Source organism: Mercenaria mercenaria, chromosome 4 (assembly GCF_021730395.1).
Source record: "Mercenaria mercenaria strain notata chromosome 4, MADL_Memer_1, whole genome shotgun sequence".
NCBI classification, from domain to species: domain Eukaryota; kingdom Metazoa; phylum Mollusca; class Bivalvia; order Venerida; family Veneridae; genus Mercenaria; species Mercenaria mercenaria.
Window position 1 is genome coordinate 9,851,115 of NC_069364.1, and position 24,670 is coordinate 9,875,784.

Sequence of the window (24,670 nt, forward strand, 5' to 3'; positions counted from 1 at the left end):
TACAGAGCGATGACCTTTAACCCCAAAGTGTGACCTTTACCTCGAAGCAAGACATCCAGAACATTCCATCTGCATATCGTCTTGATGTGGTGAACATTTGCGCCAAGTTTCTTTACAATCTTTTAAGAAGTTCAAGTGTTACAGAGCGGACACGAAACTCACTCATATGACTATTGACCCATAAGTGTGACCTTGAAGTAAGCCATACAGAACACGTGCTCTGCACGTCGTCTCGATGTGGTGGACATTTGTGTCAATTTTCTTTGAAACTTCAAGGGGGTCAAAAGTTACAGAGTGGACAAGAAATACCCACATATGTCCTTTGACCCCTAAGTGTGACCTTGACCTTGAAGCGAGCCATCCAGAACATGCGCTCTGCATGACGTTCCGATGTGGTGAAGATTTGTGTCAAATTTCTTTGAAATCCTTCAAGGTGTTCAAGAGTTACAGAGCGGACACGAAATTGCTAACGGAAGGACCGACAGACAGACGGACACCGGGGGTATAACATATTACGTCCCTTTGAGCGTATAAAAAGGTGTCAACGATGTAGTAGAACAGTTCACATTCTTCTTTGAACAGTCAATCTAAAATCTGGAAATTACTTGCATCAACAAAGGATTTTAGTGGCAAAATGACGTAAAGACTACTGGAAAATTTTAATAAATGCAGCATGATTTACACCTGTTTGCTTCCTTCAAGTACTGATCTAGGAAATCGTTTTGTTTTCGCATCAGGAAGTCAAGTAAAGCATAGGAACAGAGCCCTGCCTCTTTTGTCGTTGGTAGCAACACCGAAACCGGTGTTTTATCATTGACGCTTCTATTACAGTACTCCTTGGATACTTTTGTACCGCCTAATTCTGTTGGGCATACTGAAACAAGCATAAAAATAGATCAGACAATCGGAGTCCACCAACATGTCTAATGTAATTATTTTCTGATGAAAGTTAAAACAATCTGAACTGATATCTATACAATGGTTCGATTTTTTATCTTTCTGATCCTAATTTTTGCATTCGAGTTTTTTTTGAGTGTCACTTTTTCAAATACTGAAAACATAGCAGTTTGTTTCAGGATATTAAAAGTTATTCTCCCAACAGTTTTAAAATGAATGCCATTATTCAGTTTAAAATCGTCAAACACATATTATATTTATATATATACAAGTTTAAAATGGTAAAGAAATCCAGATTTGATCAATACTGATCGTATTCCCTTTTTTGTCTGGCTACACGTAATAAATAAGCATCTTCGGGTATGCAAGTATCGTACTTTAAATGAGCTATCACTTAAGCCGATTAATACGCCCCGACGACGCTTTGATACTCGGGAAGTAAAATGTTTTGATCATGATCTTTGACCTTCAAGTCTGACTTTGATCTTGAACCTAGTGACCCGAGTAGTACATTCTGCAAGTCATCTTGATAGGGTTAACAACTTCATGATCTATAATTTAAGCTATTCGATCTTTGACCACTAAATATGACCTTTACTTTGAACCTTATGACCTTGCTTGATGTTAATCTTATGAAAATCCTTCCTGTGGTTAAGAAGATGAGGTGGACACAAATTTAAGCTTTTTGATCTTTGACATCTAAGTGTGACCTTGACCTTGAACTTAGTGATCCGCGTCATGCTTTGCATATCGTCTTGATGAGATAATCGCTAGTTTTATGAAATTTTTTCAAGCAGTTAAGGGGATCTAGAGCCGACACGAACAAAAGCTATCTGACCATGAATTCCAAGTGTGATCTTTATCTTGAACTTAGTGACCTCGGCTGTCCGCACTGTATATCATATTGACGAGGTCAACAACTGATACTACTTTTATAAAAATCTTTCAAGTTGTTTAGACAATATGGAGCAGACATGATGAACGGACAGATGGACAGACCCGCACACATGTGTAACTCCAATACAGTCCCAATAAATTTTATATCTGGGGCTATTATTAGGTGACGCATATTAAAAACTCTAACTTAATCTTACAGTATTGAGTTAACGAATCTCTAACTAACTCCCAGGCCTCAGCAAACTCTTCCAATAGCTGAACTGTTTCTCCACCTGCAACTGCCTCTGTAGAAGACAACAATTAATTGTCAACGACGGAACTCATTATGATACAACTTGAACAGTATTTCCATAACAATGTATCGAGACATATTGTATATTAAGGAACTCTTTAAGCTTTTATTGTGAAATAATTTCACATTTGAGTGATCCAAACACTCATTACTTGTGTATTTAAATAATGAAAATATTTTGGTTGGTTTGTTTATTTTGGGATAAACACCACTTTCAACAGGCATGTAAAGGGTGGCATATATCCAACCCATTGTTTTCTTGTTTTATACCAGTATTAACGAATTCGCAAGTAACTTCCAACTTCTCCATATGAGTCAGCGGCTGAGATACAATGATTACAGACACAAAGTCTTTAATCAAATCATTACAGTGTCACAAAAAATACGCATTGCCCGAAGATCAAACTCACTACACTACAATAAATAGATCTGCATTCCCTATTGAGCTAAACAGGCAAGGTATTCTTCGTAACCATAACATTCTCATTAATCTTTCTAAAGCATATAACCAGTGTTTCTTTTTTTTCCAGTTTTGCTGGAGTAGTGGCAGGGCCCGTTAGGAAGGGAAGATCACGACATAACGACTAAAACTAGGGAAAAACATGAAATTAAAACAATATTTTTCATAAATATTTTACATTCGTAAAGAAAATGACTTAAACACGGGTACTAAACAGTGCCTGCGGTACTGACTGTGCCGACGAGGATTGAAGGCACTTCGCTTCCTGTACCGCAGGTACTTCGTCAATGTTCACAAAACGAGCGAGATCGGTGAGTGATTTTTGTCATTTTTGTCATTTTGTTACTGCATGGAGTATTTTTTCAAAAATCGGGGAATGTAGCGGGGTGTAGATGTATCTTATGTACATATCCATGCTAAAATTTGTGGCAAATGATCAATTTCCTAGAAACGTAAGGACAAATAAGTTGAGAATGAAACGTGATTTTTTCACATCAGTGACTGTTTAGACTCGATTTCTTTTCGCTGACTCAAACGATGTCGTCTCTGCCGTCGTGAAATATATTTATAAATGACATGTGATCTGCTAAAACATAAAATGTGTCCAGAAAATTCCGAATTTGAACGTTATGGCACTTTTGGAAAAGTGCCGCAGGCATTTTGACGATGCCGCAGCCCCTTCGAGGTGCCGCAGGCACTTTCAAAAAGTATCGGGGACATAAATTTGGCCGAAACTAGACAAACAGACAAATGGAAGAACAGAGAAACAACATTTCCTTCAAGAAAACGAAAAGAAAAAGGGGTGTGGAATAGTATGCAGTGGAATGCAAGTCAACTGGAGTCAGGTACCCTCTTATTGCTGCATTTCAGAAAGCGGTCCGCAGAATAAAAACCCTACATTCGTTTTCACGTAAAACAACTCGAAAACAAGCGAATATTAGCATGAAAAGTGTCCTATTTTATGTAAAATTAATTCCACGAGTGGAATGATGCCCATTTGGCTCCCGATTTATGCGAAAATGCGCGAAAAATAGAAAACTTAAGATCTATTTATTTGGGACTTCTTTCGACTACACCTACACCACGGAAACACATTTTTGACCATATTACTGCATTATAACCTCTGCCATGAGATAGGTAGGTAGCTGTCACGATACTTCAAGAAATTATCGTGATAAAGCGAAGTTTTCTAATAAGAGTCTCAATAGTCAAAAGTCTCCTGTAAATATTATTGCGATGATTCACATTATAATCTCGATACCATTTGTGTAAGAGCCCATTGTGGACAGCTGACATTTACTAGCTAGACAGTTATTACGGTATAAAATCAGAAACTATATCGATGTTTGAAATTTTCTGTAGTTATTTTAATAGCCTAACGTTTCCTGGAAATATTAAGTATATCTACAAAAAAAATATTTTAAAAATGTTTTCAGAAAAAAGAACTTAATAAGTACAGCTCATAAACGATCAAACGGGAGAATTTTAATAGTTTTTACATGTACGTAAAAACTAAAAACCTATTTTATTCCCTGCAAACAAAACTTTGAAAAAAAAACCGAGCAGCATAGGGTTTTTATTCTGCGGACCGCTTTCTGAAATGCGGCAATATGAGGGTACCTGACTTCAGTTGACTTGCATTCCACTGCATACTATTCAACACCCCTTTTTCTTTTCTTGAAGGAAATGTTGTTTCTCTGTTCTTCCATTTGTCTGTTTGTCTAGTTTCGGCCAAATTTATGTCCCCGATACTTTTTGAAAGTGCCTGCGGCACCTCGAAGGGGCTGCGGCATCGTCAAAATGCCTGCGGCACTTTTCCAAAAGTGCCATAACGTTCAAATTCGGAATTTTCTGGACACATTTTATGTTTTAGCAGATCACATGTCATTTATAAATATATTTCACGACGGCAGAGACGACATCGTTTGAGTCAGCGAAAAGAAATCGAGTCTAAACAGTCACTGATGTGAAAAAATCACGTTTCATTCTCAACTTATTTGTCCTTACGTTTCTAGGAAATTGATCATTTGCCACAAATTTTAGCATGGATATGTAGATAAGATACATCTACACCCCGCTACATTCCCCGATTTTTGAAAAAATACTCCATGCAGTAACAAAATGACAAAAATGACAAAAATCACTCACCGATCTCGCTCGTTTTGCAAACATTGACGAAGTACCTGCGGTACAGGAAGCGAAGTGCCTTCAATCCTCGTCGGCACAGTCAGTACCGCAGGCACTGTTTAGCACCCGTGTTAAAAGTACTATGTTTTGTGTTTCAAGTAGTATGGTTAACGGCTCAATCAAACCGAGTCTGCAGCATGTTCATTTTTGTCGTGTTGGGCGACCTGTGGTTTTCCACTTTTTTATATTACATATCTATACAGATCTACCTAGATTTTTTTTTTAGAATATATATAAAAATAGGGGAAACAAACTTTTCAACAGGGGAGTAGGTCGATTTTTTGGCCAAACAAACGGCCTGAAATACTGCGAGTTAGCGTTTGGTGCATCATAGTCAGATTACATTTTACCAGGAAGGTCTAATACATGTACGTATCAGTTGTTCCTGAATTTACTAAAATGAAGCTAACTATGCGTGTTAAGTGTATAAGCATAAACGCTGAGACAATACCTCTTTTAAGATAAGCAATATTTATCTGTGATGCCTCTGCTTTATCCAGCTTTCTGTGATATTTTTGGAACAATGCCCGATGAAGCCGTAATATACTTGGAATGTAACGGAGGGCTCTTAAATGATGGTCCTACAAAATAAAAAAAAAATGTACAGCTTTAAATTCTAAACTAGCATCAGGCAAACTCTTTATGATTAAACACGTTATTCTAAAAACATAATACATAGAATTAATGTTTACTAAAAACCACATTACATCGAGGACCTCATATAATATGTATCTTAAGAAGCACTCACTACTATTATAGACACTTCATGTAATAACAGCACGCTCTGCTATTTGAAATCCTTCCACGTAACACCAGATTTACACATTTTTGGTAGTTTACTAGAATCGTGTCTATTGGACACGGATGTCTCAACATACTGTGCCATCCTCTAAATAGCATATAATAATATATACAATATTTTTAAGGACAGACCATCTTCACATGACGGATATTCAATTAAACTCTTGAAGCAAATTGTATTCAGATGAGGTTGTGCATCTAAGTAACTTTGAATCCATTGGGAAGATTTGACCTTGTTGTGACCTTGAACTTTGACCTACCACCCTGGTTTGTGCACTCTGCACATCATCGCATCACAATCTACCTACACCCCAAGATTGAAGTCAATACCTTAAATGGTTTAAAAGTTATTCTCCGGACACTAAATGTGACGGACATATTTGATCTCTGAGCTCAATTTGTGACCTTGACCTTAAACCTACAGACCAGGTTCATGTTTTCTGCACATTGTCTCCCCGCTATCTACCTGCATGTCCAATAGACCTAGTTTCAAATCCAGAAAACCAAGTTACAAACTTGATCTCGAGTTTGCTAAGACAATCTCAACAGGTCTTATGCTCAACGAGTAGAAAATGTGGACTTTGAAGTGTAGGATCATTATACAGATTTTATTAACAAGTTGTTTCTATGACTGAACTTAGTGGAGTTAGTTTTTGACACATGATCTAGCTGGTGAAACTTAGCATAAATTTCATAAAATCCAATATTTTGACAAGGTTTTATGCTCATGAAGTAGAAAATATGGTCTCACTCTTTCCTTGGAATGATTTTTATACCTAGATGATCCTAGAGACTTAGTTTTGGCTCCAGATTACCAAAATTCAAATTTGGAGACAAACATTCTGACAAAGTTAAGAGTAGATCAGTCAGGAAAAGTGACCTCTGGGTTTCTTTCATTTAATCTAGTACGATAGTTATAACCACAGATAAACCATAACAAGCACAACATTGACTATTTGTAACATTACCTCTTTCAGGAATAGATGAAGCACTTTGTGTTGTTCACGAGATATTTTGGCTTCTGTTTCTTGTTTCAGATGCTGAAGAGATATAGGTGTTCTGAATCGCCACACTCTAGGAATTTCCTCTAATGCTGCCGCAATCTCCCCCTCTGCACTGGTGTCTGTCTCGTACAACAAGCAAAGTAGTGGGTCTGTTCCTAATATTAGTATATTATATAATTATATTACTACTGTGTTGATATTTCTAAAACCGTGCCATAGTTCCTGTACTAGACAGGTAATAATCTATATGCCGCTATATAATCTATTTGATTTTTCATCTCATTACTTTGAACCTGAATGGCTGAATGCTGTAGTCGTTACAGTGACTCTCAAGTAGAAAAATTTGTACCATCTCATAGGGGTTTCATGGATATTGGGCAAATATAACATTCTATTGACAAGACCTATAGCAATGACCTTAATGTAGGACCTTAACCTCGAATCAGCATCAATTGCTGAAAGGTTTGCTCTATATTTCATGAGACATCCCAGGTACTCTTCCGGGCAATTCTGGAGGCTCTTATAGGCATATGAATACAACTATTGCATAAACTTGCAGCTTGATCACTTCAATTACAGACCATTGGAACACTTGAACAGAAAAATTGTATTTCAGTTTTCTACTTCATTTCTATCAAAGTGGATCTATATATCATATCTCAAAATCATAGTTACAATACTATAAAGAGCAGCTCGAAACAAGGACTATTTGTAAAACAGATATGCTCCTCATTATGGCCTGTCTGGGGTAAAAAGATGTCAATGTGCTCTTGTCTTTTTTTCCAAATGACCCCAGTAATAAGTTGGTCATCTACTGAAAATAGACATAGCCTTTTTGAAGTCTCAAGGGCATTAAAGCCAGCTAAGCCAACTGTAGGCCTAAGCCAACTGTGTCTATTTATTGGAGAAAATGTCTTAAGGTTTTTGGTTTTGTTTTTGGTTAGTTATTACTATTATTATTGTGGATGCATAGGTTGAGCAAGCTAAGACGCTTTTCTATGGGCTTAGAGCATCGGGTTCGAATACTGGCCACACCTAGTGTGGTGTGTCCTTCAGCATGGCACTTCATCCCGCTTGGCTTAGTAGACCCTGCTGAAAATGGGTACCAGTAAAATTGCTTTGGGTAAAAATTAACTGGTTTTATTTGTTCGTATAAGTGGGTTGCTCCGTGTACAGAGCTTATGTTCACTGTTTTACAAAGTGACGGTAAATAAGTCACTTTTAAATCGCAGTTTTAAAATCATTAACATTTCAGGAATGTAACGTAACGATGAACAGTTTTAATAACCAGTGGTCTTGGATTCTGTACCATCTACTGACAACAGACATTGTCCTGTGGTCAAAAGCTCAAGCGTTTTCCAGCTCGTAACCTTAGTGCAAAAAGTGAATAAGTCCTTCTTTAAGTCAATGGAGCTATCCACTTTTTTGCACTGAGCTGACGAGCTCATGATCGATTTAAAATCCTGTTCGAGTCTTGAGATCAACGTGATCTTGCCTTTTGACCTACTGACCCAAATATTTACAGTCTGAAGTCTGCAGGCCGAATCATTCTCAAAAATTATTGATTAGACTATTATCTTGGTATAAAGTTCAGTGACTTTGACCTTTAACCTTCTGATCCCAAAACAAAATGTTATTTACTGACCACAGGCAATCATTCTTTGAAGCTTGAAAGTTTTATGCCAAGCGTTATTTTAGTTATTCTTTGAAAACCATTTTCCGTCTCATGCTCATTGATACACTGACGACTGATCAACTGGCCCAAAAGAATAAAATGGGTCACCTGTTGACCACAAGCAATTATCATATTAAGTATGACGGCCCAAGGTCCAACTGCTCTTTATTTTTAACCTGGAACAAAATAGTAATATTAAGAATTCCAAAGGTAGACAAATCTGCATGCAGAAGAGAATATACTTTCTCTTCTTCAACTTGCTCTTCTACTTGGGGAGGAAGTATATAAATGTGTCGATTGACCAGTTTTGTCATGGAGAATTCACTTACCTAGCCTTTGATCCTTCGCTAGTTTCCGGTTGTTATTCTTCAAATTATTTTCAAGATTCTGAAAAAAACAACCTTATTAGAAACAATAAAAATTAAGCTTATTTTATGCTTTTTGGTGAAACATGGGAAATTATCAGTAAGATATAGTCCACTATCAATCACATTGTCAGCTGATCTACAAATACGCTTCATATACCTTTTTTAATAAAAATAAAACAGGATACCATTATGCTGCAAATAATAAAACTAAATAGAATTTTACGGCGTATGCGTTTTTGTTATGTCACAAGACGTATGACGCCATTTTTATTTACACATTGCTATTTTCCGTGCTGAGATTATTATAAATGTGTTGAAAAATAAGCAATTCAATGTAAATAAGCATAATGAGAAAATTTATTTGTTTTTCAGGAATATGGAATATATCTCACCTAGAAGTGAGACAATTTTACTTGTGCTTTGAGATGACATGCGTTCGAACAAAATAATATCCTCAATGTATTTGACTGTCCTTCATTTTAAATGAATAACGAAATAATGCCATTATAAATCAGTAGTATTTTGTAAGGAAATGTCAGAACGGTCATGACAGGTATTTTCAACTGAATTTCGGAGTTTTTGTCTGAACTTTCTATAGAAATTGGTCATGAATATTAACTACAGAAGTCCGGACACAGGCAAGATGCAGATTAATAATTTCCTCATGTGTAATACAACAGTTTGTATTTGATTTGAAAATGCGTATTGTCCAATATGTATTAAATACAAATATTCTTTTTGTTTCGGAAGCATCTGTTTCTGAGTGGTAAATGTCGCTGGCTCCAAATCACTTGCCCCTCACCGATGTGAGTTCGCCCTTCGGTTGGGGCTTTTTATTCTTCATGTGAGGAAGCAATCCACCTGGCTAAAGTTCTACCCAGATGCTCGCCCGAAATGCACAAAAAGGCACATGGGGTCTTCCTCTACCAGTAAAAGCTGGAAAGTTGCCATATGACCTAAAATGGTATCAGTCTTTTTTGTTTACGTTGGGTTTAGCGTCACACCTACAAAATTGTATGTCGTGAGGGGGGCTTTCTAGCTTTTAATGGTGGAAGAAGGCACAAGGTGCACATCAAAGCATTCTTTTATCACGGGAGACCTTCCGTTACCAAGCTGAATGACTTTCTCTCATGAATAATTCAATGCCTAAAGCAAGGATCAAACCGTCATCAATGAGGGACAAGTAGCTTTAAAAAAATGACCTCAACCAGTTAAACATAACAAAAGCAAATCTTTTAGTTTCACAGTTTTATACCCCCCTTTCCCTATATATTGTAATTTATTATAACAAGAGAGTCATGATTATCCTGAATCGCTCACCTTAGTAATATGTGCCACATGACAAACTGATGCTAAATGGCAAACTGATGCTAAAATATTACAAAGTTGGTCAGTAGGTCCCAGATAAGCTTTTGGTGCAACTGGGCATTTACCCATCACTTTTTGTTTTAATTGGGTATTGGTAATCTGAACTGGGTAAAAATAATATTATTACCCAGCCTTTTCAGAAGTAATTGGGTATTTTGCTAAAACCAATTTGTTTAACGTTTAATGTTTTCTGGGATACTTTCTTTCCATCGTGTGTTTTGCACTTTTAATGCAGCTGGACTCGGAGATCAATTCATCCGCAATATCCCAAACGATGTGTTCACGGCAATATGTGCTCTCCCGTAAGATGTTGGTCCGTATCGGTGACACTATATTATCACAAACAGATAACTCTCTTTGTTTAACAACAAAAACATCCTTCTATTTTGTTTGTTTTTGCTGCAAAAATGTTTTGTTTTTTTTGTTTCTTTTTCTGCAACCTCTTTTAGTATTAGAAGGTGTAATTATTGCTTACAAAGTGTCCAAATAACATCAATCAGACTGAATGGTCCTGTGATTTTTCCAAAAAAATAGCAACCTCTTTTGCCATTACGTATAACCAGTCTGTTGTCTAGTGTTAAAGTCTCGTACCTGTTCTATAATACGCAAGAGATTATAAATGAATTGGGTATAAGGAATTTTAATTGTGTTTCAGTATGAATTCAATTAGATTTTCTGCAACTTTAACTGCGTAAATACGCAAATACGCAGCTTATCTGGGAGATAGGGCATAAAATTGGCCCAATTTAGGTGATTCTGTCCAGTGGTTTTCAAGATTTTTTTTTAGAAAATGTTGACGGACGGATGACACACGATGGACATTGGGAGGTCACAAAATTTCACCACGAGCCTTTGGCTTGGATGAGCTAATAAAATACCTACATGACTGTTTTTACTTTGATACAGTGACTGTAAATTCAATGGAAATTGGAAACTAATCAACAAAACTAGTTAAAAACGCTTGTTGCAATTCCCCAAACATAGCTATATTAAAAAGCACAATACCCGCAATACAGCTTGTATAAATTTAGCACAGAAGGCTGTTTCCCATTGACGTCTTCCATCTTTTGTAGTAAGTTGGCTTACTTCAGCTGTCACTTGCTCTCCTTTAAATTTGATGTTAATAAATGTAAATGGGAGGCATTCTCAGACTACATAATTCAAAACAAATACACAAATTATCAAAATTTCCGTAGCTTTTTGAGTATTTCTAATCGATTTAGAATACAGCATGTAGACGGTTAGTTAAACTGCTTGTTTTTGGTTTAACGCCGTTTTTCAACAGTATTTCTGTTATGTAACAGCGGACAGTTACCTAACCAGTGTTCCTGGATTCTGTACCAGTACAAACATGTTATGCGAAAGTAACTGCCAACCTCTCATCATGGTGTACGAATTACTTCCGACACAAAGTATTTCATCAAATCGTCCTGGAAAATGTATGCGGAGCCCGGGAATCGAACTCACAACTCACTCGCTGACGAGCTAAGCAGGCGGACTCCTTCAGGTCAAGGGGTTAACCATTTAAATTCTAGTTTTCCACAACGTATTAGAACATAAATACTTCCAGACATTGCAAATTTCGATTTTATTTTAAATGCATGATCTTACGTACAATATCGCTTTTGAGACACATTCCATGAGATAATGTGTACCTATGAAGTCTAGTAAATTAAAAATGATTTCTTCATAAACATTTTTTTGAGAGAGAAAAATTGACAGAACAAGACTGTTTAGAGAAGGTAAATCCTCAATATACAAACTATACAGACAAAAACAAAAACAAAATAGGATAGAATCATAATCACAAAACCTACCAGCATTGTGAATTTTCATAACATTATCAACAATAGTATGCATAAGCAGTAAGACATCATCGATGCTTCTACCAAGCGCTCTCTGCAGGTCTTCAAGATCAAGGTTTAAATGGGCCCATAAATACTGTGCAACACTGTTAATCTCAATGTCCGGCTTTATTAGGATATGTATTCCCTGAAGTATGCAAAATGGATGGTCAAATTATGACTATAATAATTTGAAAGCATTTAAATATATGAATTATGGTAATAAAAGTCCATTTTAGATAAGCAATAAAACAACTTTTTTAAAATGCAGGAACAAAATAAACTGTTATACGTATTTTGGGCTTTATAAATCTGTCTAGTAATAAATCCCTGTTACTTGTAAACATCTACAGAGTGGTTAAGGTCGCCGACTTCGAATCACTTGCCCTCACCTCGCTTGAGGTGAATAATCGAACTGTCTACATGTCCGGTAACCTGACCTCTGGACAACAAGTACAGGGAAGGCTAGAGGTCCGGTAATCAAAATGAATACTGAGAATTACAAAGTGTAGACTATATTTTATCTATAAAAGTGGGAGATGATTTCAAAAGTTTGTTCTCGTTTATTTAATTTGTTTGTTTTGGGTTTAATGCCGTTTTTCAACAGTATTTCATTTATTTAATTGTTTTGAGTTTTAGATATATGTTAAGTCACAGGAAACAGAAGTATTTAGTAGGATCGCATACGATTCTCGGTGACTTGAATAAAAATAATAAACTCAAGCAGTAAAACGAATTCAACAAATCATGAGCATAATACATGTCTGAAATACTAAAGAAAAAATAGGATTCCCCAAAAATAAATTTATCATTTTATTTCATTAGTCTCAAGAGTCCAACAAAGGGCCATAACTCCAAATTACATAAACTTGAAAATCCCGACAACATCCACATGTGCACTTCACTCCATGATCTATACCAAGTGTCATTACAAATGGATGGAAACAGTAGGACAAGTTGAATACACAGATATGTGTTACAGACAAGTGGACTTTAATTCAAACAATTTGTCTCCAGTGGGCATAAAAAATCACTAATAGTCATGTAGCCACAAGACGAAAGTTGAATATTCTAAATATGTATCAAGTTTCATACAACTTCTAAAGTTATCGCAACAAGATCAATATTTTGAGACAGATGGACTAAATGACTGGTGTGTATAGTCTTACCATTGTTTCTCTTTGGTGACACAACAATACAGGATTTGGAATTCAAATGCTATCCGTCGTTCGTATAAGGTAACTTTTTATCTGTCTCTTTTCCTTATACAAATTAACCAGAGTACAAGATAGTACATACCTGCAGGTTAGATCCTGCTCCAATATACATGGCTATGTGTAGTAACAATTTCACTAAGGCAGAGTAAACAGGTGTGAGTGTCCTTTCAGGTGTAGGACCAAGCCCTCTAGCTTCTGCGCGTCCAAGGATATGACCTGTCATTGTGTTGTCATTGCTAAGTTGTACATGAAAAAATATCATTTCAAACTTTATTAAAACATCAAGATTCAAAATGATTGCCATCAAATTGCTAATATTTCTGTGTGCAGAAGCATACAAGAGTAAGAACGAGTACAGAACTATATTGCATTGCAAATGTATACTGTGATAAGATATGTAAGAAATAATTGGTAAAAGCAGAGTTTCACCTACACTAACCCAGTATCCAATCTATTTGTAGGAAGTAAGTTGTGACCTTGTCCTCCAATTTCTGCACCACATTTACATATGGCTACCATATCTGGTCTACCACACTAAAATCACAGCAAATAGTTTTTAAGCATATTGACAAGATATATATATTTATAGGGAAAACAACGAATGACATGCCCTTTTTGATATTAAGTAACTTAATTTTGTAAAATAACAACTAAAATTCTTAACTTGTTTCACCATAAATATGGATCTTCACGAGATTTTAAAGATTTAATTTTACACATTGTACTTTGAAACACCAAAAAGGTCGTTCTTTCGCTATATTATCCGTATTGTTCAGCAACAATACATTTTGGATTCATCATTCATCATAAAAATCTTACAGTATTTGTGTCACAGAAAGAAATGAGCTACAAGCACAGTGGCCCAGACTTGAAGAACTACCTCTAATCGAGTTTATCACATCATTTTTAAGAAAACGCAGTGTCCAACTGTAGGATAAGGACTAAACACCAAACATATAGTGCCACATAATAGTCGGGAAATAACCATTTAGGTAGAATGTTTTATAATATAACTGAATACATTAGCAACAAGAGCTCCGCCAAGCGGGGCATTATACGCCTGAAGAGTTGGGAGAAAAATTCAAAGAACTTGGAGTGTGACGCCCAAAGGACTGGAACAACAAAGTGAAGATCTAAGTCCACAAAAGACCCTTTCCAAGTAAAATATGTAAAAAAACACATTAAAATTGGAGGTACCATCCATGTTGTATCACAGAAAAGTGGTCTCGGGTTTTTCCCTATGGCCAATAATAAAAAAGTTTCAAAATAAGCTATTTATAGTAACATAAAAGGGAAGTAATCCAACTGTTTTACTGTAAGTGAACAAAGGAGGGATCTGCCAAATCAGAACAAGAGCACTGCAATGCAGAGCAATAAACACAAAGCAAAGTCATAAATGACCTTTGACTCTTAAGTGTGACCTTGACCTTGAAGCGAGTCATCCGAAACACGCGCTCTGCACGTCGTCTTGGTGTGATGAACATTTGTGTCAAGTTTCTTTAAAATCCTTCATGCAGTTCAAGAGTTACAGAGCTGACACGAAATTGCTAACGGACGGACAAATGGACACAAGCGTCATAACATAATACGTCCCTTCGGGCGTATAACAATTACAGGAATTCTGGATGTTACTAATTCAGGTAAATCAATGTGAACAAAAATCATACAGTTTTATCCAAACTGATCATAAATAAGACTACACTCTTTATTCTAAAACTAGTAAAGAATGATGATACTAACTTTATTACTAATACTTACATCACCGATAACATATGGATGACCATTGGGACACCCTGTAAAAGAAGGCTTTATATTAATCTAAAATGAAAATATTATAGCTATATAAACAAAAACTTGCTGACAGCGCGCTTGACTTTTCTCAGTGTTTGACTGATTAGAGCTTTGCCAGTAAAAACTTTATAAAATTAACCAAAACTTCTAAGTTAAAAAGGGGCACAACTCTGTCAAAATTTAATCAGAAGTATGGGGATTGTTTCTCCTGCTGTAGAATTTGATAGTTTATACAAAGATATTTGATTTTATAAAAAAAATATTCTAAGTTAAAAAGGGGCATAACTCTGTCAAAATTCAAATCAGATTAATGGGGATCGATTGTCCTTGTGTAGACTTTGATAGAAAATAACTACTTTAAGTCTCAACTCGAAAGCTTTGATAGTAACACAGTTATTTCATTTTTTCAAAATCTTTAACCCTAAAATCTAAGTTAACAAGAGGGCCAAGGTGGCCCTAGTCGCTCACCTGAGAAACACACCATAACAGTGTAAACATGTTTGACCGAGTGACTTCATGGAAACAAATATGCTGGCCAATTTTCATTAGGACTGGACCAAAAATGCCAATTCTGACAAATTTTCATGAAGATTAATTGAAAAATACAGCTTCTATCGCATACACAATGCTTTTCTTTAATTTGACCTAGTGACCTAGTCTTTGCCCCAAGATAACCCATAATCAAACGTTACCTAGATTATATCAAGGCAATTATTCTGACCAAATTTCATGAAGATCAATTGAAAAATACAGCCTCTACTGCATAAACAAGCTAAATGTTGACAGACGACAGACAGACGACGGACGCCGGACATCGAGCGATCACAATAAATTTTGAATTAGGGACCTGGATCTAATGCATTACACTCTGCCTTACTGTGGTGAACATCTGTGCCAAGTTACGTCAAAATCTCTCCATGCATGAAGAACACATGCTCATGACAAAGTCATTCTTGTATCTGACATGTTGCCTCTAATTGACCTTTAGCGCATGACACTCTCATGATAGAGGTCACATGTGTCCATCTTTTGTCCAGAGCACTTTTTCTTCATGCATAGAGAGATTTTGATATAACTTGGCACAAATGGTCACTAAGTGTGACACTGACCTTAGAACTAGGGATCTGGTTTTTGCGCATGACACTCCATCTCATGATGGTAAACATTTGCGCTGAGTTATATCAAAATCCCTGCAGGTATGAAAAAAGAAATGCTCCGGACGTCATTCTTGAATTTGACCTTTGACCTCTGTGACCCTGACCTTATTTTTTTTTTTTTTTTGGGGGGGGGGGGGGGGGTTAACGCCGTTTTTCAACAGTATTTCAGTCATGTAACGGCGGGCAGTTAACCTAACCAATGTTCCTAGATTCTGTACCAGTACAAACCTGTTCTCCGCAAGTAACTGCCAACTTCCCCACATGAATCAGAGGTGGAGGACTAATGATTTGAGACACAATGTCGTTTATCAAATAGTCACGGAGAACATACGCCCCGCCCGAGGATCGAACTCGCAACCCCGCGATCCGTAGACCGACGCTCTACCTACTGAGCTAAGCGGGTGGGCTAACCCTGACCTTAGTCCTAGGTACTTGGTTCTTGTGCAAGGATGGTGAACATTTGTACCAAGTTACATAAAAATCCCTCTATACATGAAGATATGTCAGGGGCGTTCCCATATGTCCCGTTTTTCAAACGAGCGTATAAAAATGGTCATGCAAGAACAAGATAAAAGCATTCTTTCAGGATACAAGTTATATGACACAAGGAAGTGCCTATGCCTTTAGTATCGTGAACAATGAATTGGGTCCAATCGCTAAGGTGACTATGTCTTAGACTAGCTGACAAATGATATAAAATATATATTGTCCGTTGTTAAAACGTAAAGCTGGTTAGACTAAATATCTCATATATAGAATTTTTGCTCTGGCTACCTTGCCTAAATGATTCGTGCACCAATGATTCGTAAATGATTTCTATTAGGAGCTAAATAATTTCAGGGATCAGGCAAATCACTAAATGTTCAAACTAACAATTTCCAATTAATAATAATAAGCTCAAACTCCTATAGGCTGGAGTCTCTATACTTGACTGGTCTTTTTGTTGAAGTTCCCGTCAGACAATGTCTTTGAATCAACAACATACGTGTCCTATCGCATAGATGCTCGGCCTCTGTCCTCTTAATTGAAGCTGCAAGTTTATATGATTGCCCCGACTCATGTATGCTTGGCGCCTATATGCTATCACTTGTAGCATACAACTACCATTTAGGTATATCCCCGATGCCTTGGCTGTACTTTGTCAATAACGCGGAACCGTCTATAAGCTGTCTCCTACTCTCAGTAGATTTCCAAAATCTGGACCTCTGTCTCATCTTTCCAATGCTCAGCCTGTATTTGCTATCGTTTGTAGTATTCAACTACTATTAAGGTAAAACTTCTGAATGCTGGCCCTATAGCTCGAAACCTTGTTGAAATTCTGCAACTCTTCTTTAGTCTATGAAATTCAAACGTCTTCTTTTTAATTATTTATCCGTCCTGACAGTGTAGTTGCAAGGAGGTACTGGGATAAATAATTAGTTGAACCCTCCATGAGTCTTCTTCTATCGTTGAATACCGAATGATCTCTCTGTCATTCATCTACCTATTTATACCTTAGCAGACGCGCTATTTATGAAACTTGTTTCTGATTGGTCCAAGTTTATACATAGTATTTTACAACGAGTACTTGCTCTGACAAATATCTGGTTCACTTTAACTATTTTATAAGATACAATATGTGATGTTGGGATCCAGGTATCGACATAATGAACCTAAATCAGATAAAAATGACCCAAATCATTTTATTAACAGCAATTCAACAATAATTATGGCAATGATAGCATGAAGAGGGAGTCAAGCACTATCTGTGCTTATATGTTACGTTATCAATATATAAAATATACAAATTATTCTGACACATTCACCCTCTATCAATGTAACCGTTTTTTTAATGTGCTTGGATTTCCAACAAGTTCAGCCTGTTACACTATCATAACTATATATACCTGGATACAGAATGCAAACTTTCAACTTTAAGGCAGTGTCTACTTAAAAGTAAATATGTAACCTTACTATAAAATACAGGATTTTGATCTGCCCCCCTGACTCCACGTCTTGCTGCCAACAAGGCCTCCTTTACATCTTCTAGGTCATCTTGAGGCATTGCAGGTAAAAAACAGTTCTGAAATTTAAAAAATAAATGTATCTCTTAAAGCACATGTATTCTTTTTTAAATGTTTTTCACATAGGATGAACAAGAGAACCACGATTACCTTTACTCGCTCACATCAGAGTCAATCATCTGGTACAAAGGCATTGGAAAAACATTTCTCCAAATAGTTTTTAACAAGTCTGCGGATAAAGAGATTTTCAAAAGTTTCGATGGGTCATATAGGAAAACTAGACCGACTCTGATGGCTATATTTTTTAATAATATATATGACTTTTACAACTGCCTTAGAGGGTCATCTTGGAGCGTTTGTGTATAATTAGGATAAAATTTAACCTTATTAAATCAAAGTACTGTTAGTACAGTACTAATATGAAAGGAAATTTGTATCAGTATGAGTATGAATGAATCCATTCCAAAAACGGCACAAGCGCTACTTTGATAGTTAGAAACTCAATACAAACAGGATTGAATTCGGTTAACCATAATATGATACCTGCGCTTTAGTGATATATACAGTTATGCGTTCAAACACTTGTAAAGTAAAAAGATGTGAAGTAAAGGCATGCAGCCGATAGTTATTTGTAGTATTAATTACTGCGCAATGGGTATATATTCAAAATATGTTGAACTATTTTTTACTAGTCATGAGTACATGTACTTGTAAGTTTGTGATCGAATGCACGGCTGTGAGGTGGAGATAGTGTAGTCCACATTTTCCGGTCTGTAACGATGATGGTGTCAGAGGAGGTAAATTATTCATTGAACTGCATTGTACAGAGGACAGATACGAAATAGTTTTTTAGAGAAGGTGGAGAGATGTAGAGAAGGCGATTTTTATAAATCAGACAAGCGGTTTAGGACATGTTGCTAACATATTTTCCTATTTTAGCGTTGGTGGCCATTTGTATAGTGTCATCCTAAGATCATGTCTGTGCCAACATAGTTGAAACTCTATATCTCAAACTCGCTTGCTTTTCTCAAAATTCTGGCTATCTAGAAAACAATTCCAAGTCCCGTGCAGAAAACACGTGCACACGATATTATTTTTTGTCATATTTTGGTTATCTAAGTATTTTAAAATCGGACAGATAGTTTCTGATGTTCTTTTCTTTTCAAGTTGAGACTAAACACATACAGCAAATTAACAACCTTGGTAAATGATTATCCAATAAAACTTCCCAATTTGAGAAATTATTTGGGAATCAGCGCTGCAGTTTCTGCTGATGATGTTTTCACAGCTTCCAAAATATACAAAAAAGGACAATTTACTACTCCCCTGGTAGGCAGGTTTTTGTCAAATCTTTGGTTAGGGTCTCTGTGAAATTATTTTAAACTACGACAAATGTTAATGGAATGCTGTTTGGTGATTGTCTTTTGATCATTCTCTACTTGGTCACCCTAAGACTATTTGCGTGACTCCCGCACTCGAAGCGGTAGCTCTACCACTAGGCTAGCGAGGTGGTTCTAAGTGTTATGATGTTCTTGTACTTGTGGACAAGTATTTCAAATTATCAAGATTCAATTTCTTTTAAAGTTTTGATGGACATTACTTATGATCCTTTGGTATTGCATAGTCCATTTTATGTGTCTGTAAAATTCTTTTAAAGCTGATGCTAAGGCATTCATTAACTCTCATAAAACAGACTCGATTAACTAATATTGAAGTCAGACACTAACATTAAAAGCTTGTGGATTCGACATCATCATAGCCAGAGGCTGCAGAAGCGTTCCTGTCGAATTTAGATGAGACATTACACACTGAAAGTGAACGATCAGGCATTGTATCCCTTGTAAGCGCAGATTTTCACCCTCTATAATGGCCAGATGTCTGGGTACCAGCTGGTTCATCACTAAAGCGTTCATCAATGCCTAAAAAGAGACATAATAAATATGAATCCTTCAATATCCACTTAAACAAAAGTTTACAAATACATTTCTTTAAAGTTAATTGAATAGCTAATTCAGTTCTGCATTTAAGAACTCTAATACCAACTGTTAACAGAAAACAGAAAACCAGTTGGTTACATGTTTAAATGTAGAATTGCATGTATATCATGTTACCATAATATTTTCAGTTGCATAATCATGACAGCAAAACTACTGATTTTAGTATGTGTAATAAACAATTATCAATATAGAGATGGAAACTACTTCTTCTGCTACAAGCCTCAAGTCATGATTCAAAATATGTATCTGTCAGCTGTAGACATACGAGACAAGCTTTAAAGCCTGATATCATTGCTACAGACACCATGACTGACTATAAAACGTCCTTTATATAGGATAAATTAACCTAATATTATACATCCTTCTTATACTGGTGCAAACTAATTCAGCTATTTGTTTGCCAATCTTACCTTATCCTTCACAGAATCACTATTTTCAATGAACTGAGCAAGAGTCTGTATCACCTAAAACGAGTGATATAGCTTTAAAGCGAAATATATTTGAGCCAAAGTCAATTAAAATTATAAACTAAGACAAATGAGTGGTGAAATAATAAATGATAAATAATATTGATGCAAAAAACATTGAATGCACTGGGAACCAGCATTTGTAGTAGATATTACTTTTTATTTTGTTTCATTTTAGACACAACATAAATAAATGACGGCTTTCAACTTTAGATTAGTTGATGTGGAAAGCATTTTTAGAAATCTTAGTAACATGTGTTAGCTTATACCTGTTGTGTAAGTTTCCGTTGCTCTTTTGGGTACAAGTACGAACTTGATACCTCTCTATGAACTGCGAGTTGTAAAAGTGGCTCTATTCTTGCCCCAGCAGTACGCAATTCCTAAAATATATATATTTCGTTGAAAAAATGACAGGATATCTACAAAACTTTATTTGTGTAATATATAGCAATAAGTAGATTCCCTCAAACAGCAAACAGTCTTATTCAATACCCAAAACAGGACTATTTTTTCATGAATAAGGCAATTTTCAGCTTTGATGGTATTATCCAAGGTGCCAAAATGCATTATTTCAGTCATGGGTTGGCACCTGGGTACAGGTACCACGAACGTTATGTAAGCTAGCTGAACGGCTTCCTCACACGAAAAATACACCTCAAGTGGGATTTTGAACTGCTGTGAAAGGCAAGCCGATTAACCTTTTTCATTTAACCACAAGGTATCCTGTCAAAAAAAGACGTTATATGTATTATTGCTCATTTGAACACTTTGTTGCCATAAGAACGCCAAATTCTGGAAGATATATGCTTGCATATTTGAACTTTTTTCTTGTCATAAGAAGTCCTTTCAATCAGGTATCGCAGGAAACATTTTTATGAAAAAAGAAGACTGAAAAGCATACACAGGGGCAAGTACAATAATACACATTTTTCATATTTGCTTTTGTCGTCTGTTCCATAAACAGTGTCTCATATATTTAAGGTATTACAACGTCTGCATTTTGTCATGTATGTTAATACTCAAGAACATGTTTCTGAAGTAGTTAATCGATAGGCGTCCTCTGCAACCTACGAAATGACATGAAGAATCTTGTACTTCTCACTGGTGCCAGACCAGAAAGAAGATGTCTCTGTATATGTTATACCCTACCCCTAGGTTTTCTATAAGAACCATGGTCATGAACGGGAAAATATACTAACCCATTTCAATCGCGCATTTCATACCTAAAACACGCAGTTCGGTAAATGTGTACTATGGATATTAAACACGCAAAAATTTATCTTCCATTGTGTACCGGTCACATTTCTTCAATACTTCGTATCTTAGAAAAACAACGCGTACTTTATAGTTTTTCAACGTTACACAAAAAAATTGCTTCAACTTCCCTGGTGAAGTTCCGGTCTAGATTACAAAACCATTTTGATTGGCTGATGGGAAATGTATGTCTGTCGTGTCGTCATTTTACTACACATGTACGCTAAAATGTCTATGAGCAGCATAAATGTGCAAAATGAATTAAATAAAAAACAGAACAGATATTTGCCAATGTATTATTTCAAATTCAAAATCATATAGTACAAGATAAATTTCATTCATCATTTCGAGTTTTACTGTATAACTGTGAATATTTTGCATTCTGTTTTTGTTTGTTTACATTTCGCCTAATATGTGCACACTGCTGTGACCTCTAGACCGGATGTTCATTAGGAAAGTTCACGCAAGTTTTTTTCTGTAACGTGTGCATGTGTGTGTTCGGGTTTAACGTCTTTTTCAACGATTTTTCAGTCATATAAACGACGGTGTCTACTTGTAGCAGTGAGCAAAATACCCAACTTTATAGTGCTGCCTCACTGGAATATCACGCCGTAGACACATGGCATGATACCCCACTCAGTCAAATTATACTGACACCGGGCTGACCAGTCCTAACACTATCCCCTAAATGCTGAGTGCCAAGCGAGGAAGCTGCTAGTACCATTTTTTACGTCTTTGGTATAACGCGGCCGGGGATCAAACCAACGACCTCCCGCACTCGAAGCGGAAACTCTACCACTAGGCTACAGAGGCGTTTTTTCTGTAACGTTGACGGAAGCATAAAATATGTGAAGCATCACTGCGACAATGTGACTGCTGCACGATGAAGGATAAATTATCGCTTGTTCAATATACTAGGTAAGCATTCACCGATCTGTGCGTTTTAAGTGAGAATTATACTATTGAAATGGGTTAGTATATTTTCCCGTTCATGACAATGATTCTTATTGAATACGTAGGGTAGGGTGTAACATGAACAGAGGCATTTTCTTTCTGGTCTGGTGCCAGTGGTTCTTCTGAAGTTAAACAGGGTCCAATTTAACACATAAACAAACGGCAAATATTACAGGCCTTCAACACAATTCACTATTTTTTTTGGTTGGATTTAACGTCGCACCGACACATGATAGGTCATGTGGCGACTTTCCAGCTTTAATGGTGGAGGAAGACCCCATGTGCCCCTCCATGCATTATTTCATCACAAGCGGGCACCTGGGTAGAACCACCAACCTTCCGTAAGCCAGCTGGATGGCTTCCTCACATGAAGAATTCAATGCCCCGAGTGAGGCTCGAACCCACATCGATGAGGGGCAAGTGATTTGAAGTAAGCGACCTTAACCACTCGGCCATGGAGGCCCCCACAATTCACTAATCTAGTGATACGCCAATAATGGATTAAAATTAAACAAAAATAACAGATATTATAATAATACCTGTAATGTTTCTTCAAGATGTTCGACATTTTCTCCCAAAACTACCTTTGTAATTGCTTCCCTCACAAACGTGTAATATTCACCACAGACAACATATCTATCAGAAACTTCAACAACCTGGAAAACAGTTTTAGAATTTTAGAATTGATTCTTTCTTGGTTCTCTTAAACCAAACGTTAACATCTTAGCCTAGTGCAGCATTGACTATATAGGGGATTTCTTTCAGGCGTACATGGCAGTATATTTTTTTCAAAACAAGAAGCAACACGTTAAAGTCTGATGGAAGCACCTCTTCAGGTTTCTGACTGACTGAAAATATACAGGGTGGTTGAAATTATGTAGGGAAGGCCGAGGTGTATATTTACTGTATATATAAAGTTGTCTCTAACTGGTGTAACATGTGTTAGAGGTATTTGAAAGCTATATAATTTAAAAGGTAAAATTCTAATCTAAGATTACTGACCAAAATTAAATGTATGTTTTACCAGTAGAGCATTTTTACGAAAAATAAAACAGGAGAGCACCGTGGGTCCTATGTCACTCACCTGAAAATGACTAACTAAACTTAAGTATATGCATGACACACTAAATAAGGAATGGTATTCAAAAACAGGAAACAGATCAATTGTCCCTATTTGAACATATCTGAGATCTAGGGTCAGCTAGAAAAACAATATTTAAAGACATTTCTTTATTCAGCTAAGGTGTCCCCATTCAAATGAATTTAACAATGGACCTTATAAGAATACTTAAGACCATAGAAAAAAACTGTTTAAGTTATTTCTATTCTATTTAGCTCTAGTGACACAAAAAGGAACCAAATGCCCCCATTTGAATAAAATAAAAAGAGAAGAACTTACAATGATGCTAATTACCAAGTTCGAAGAAAACCCATCAAGTGCCACATGAAAAAAATCATATTTCATTTTTAGCTCTCATGGCTCCTAAAAGGTGCCTAAATTTAATTACTTTTTGGATAGGACCATTTGTTTGTTTGATCTTTTAACAGTATTTCAGTCATGTAATGGCGGGCAATCAACCTAACCAATGTTCCTGTATTCTGAACCAGTAAAAACCTGTTCTCCGCAAGTAACTGCCAACTTCGCAACATAAATCAGAGGTGGAGGACTAACGATTTCAGACACAATGTCGTTTATCAAATAGCCACGGAGAACATACGAGCAGCCCGAGGGTCGAACTCACGACCCCGCAATCCGTAGACTAACGCTCTACCTACTGAGCTAAGACCTTATCATGATGCTACAAACCAAGTCTAACAAAGATCAAGCGGTTCATAAGAAGAAATAATGTGAAGGCTCTTTTGTCTCATGCGGTTCATGAGATCTGCTAGGTTTTATTCTATTTTCTGTTCTAACAGACCTTAAAAGATCCCCATTAAAAAAAATTGGCAGAAACCTTTAAAATGATGCAACAGACCAAGATGTCCAAACGAAGAAGTGGTTTAAAGAGTTAACACTCGCAGGAGTGACCTGACTTT

At 36.4% G+C, this 24,670-nt stretch overlaps 1 protein-coding gene across 4 annotated transcripts in view; it reads right to left on the reverse strand.

Annotated features, from left to right (window-relative positions):
- Nucleotides 1–24,670, reverse strand: part of LOC128556196 (E3 ubiquitin-protein ligase rnf213-alpha-like) — a 119,149-nt gene that overhangs the window by 10,440 nt on the left and 84,039 nt on the right. For 3 of the 4 annotated variants that reach the window (XM_053540364.1, XM_053540363.1, XM_053540365.1), the window contains 15 exons: nt 23,173–23,289; nt 20,695–20,805; nt 20,369–20,422; nt 19,689–19,880; nt 17,912–18,020; nt 14,769–14,803; nt 13,450–13,544; nt 13,093–13,246; nt 11,767–11,941; nt 10,955–11,055; nt 8,543–8,600; nt 6,503–6,693; nt 5,185–5,314; nt 1,992–2,078; nt 685–874 (listed from right to left, as the gene is read on the reverse strand). In XM_053540364.1, coding sequence (XP_053396339.1) covers nt 685–874; nt 1,992–2,078; nt 5,185–5,314; nt 6,503–6,693; nt 8,543–8,600; nt 10,955–11,055; nt 11,767–11,941; nt 13,093–13,246; nt 13,450–13,544; nt 14,769–14,803; nt 17,912–18,020; nt 19,689–19,880; nt 20,369–20,422; nt 20,695–20,805; nt 23,173–23,289 — 1,799 coding nt within the window. Of the gene's footprint in view, nt 1–684; nt 875–1,991; nt 2,079–5,184; nt 5,315–6,502; nt 6,694–8,542; nt 8,601–10,954; nt 11,056–11,766; nt 11,942–13,092; nt 13,247–13,449; nt 13,545–14,768; nt 14,804–17,911; nt 18,021–19,688; nt 19,881–20,368; nt 20,423–20,694; nt 20,806–23,172; nt 23,290–24,670 lie in introns of those variants that run through there. The other variant, XR_008370483.1, reaches the window with a different exon arrangement.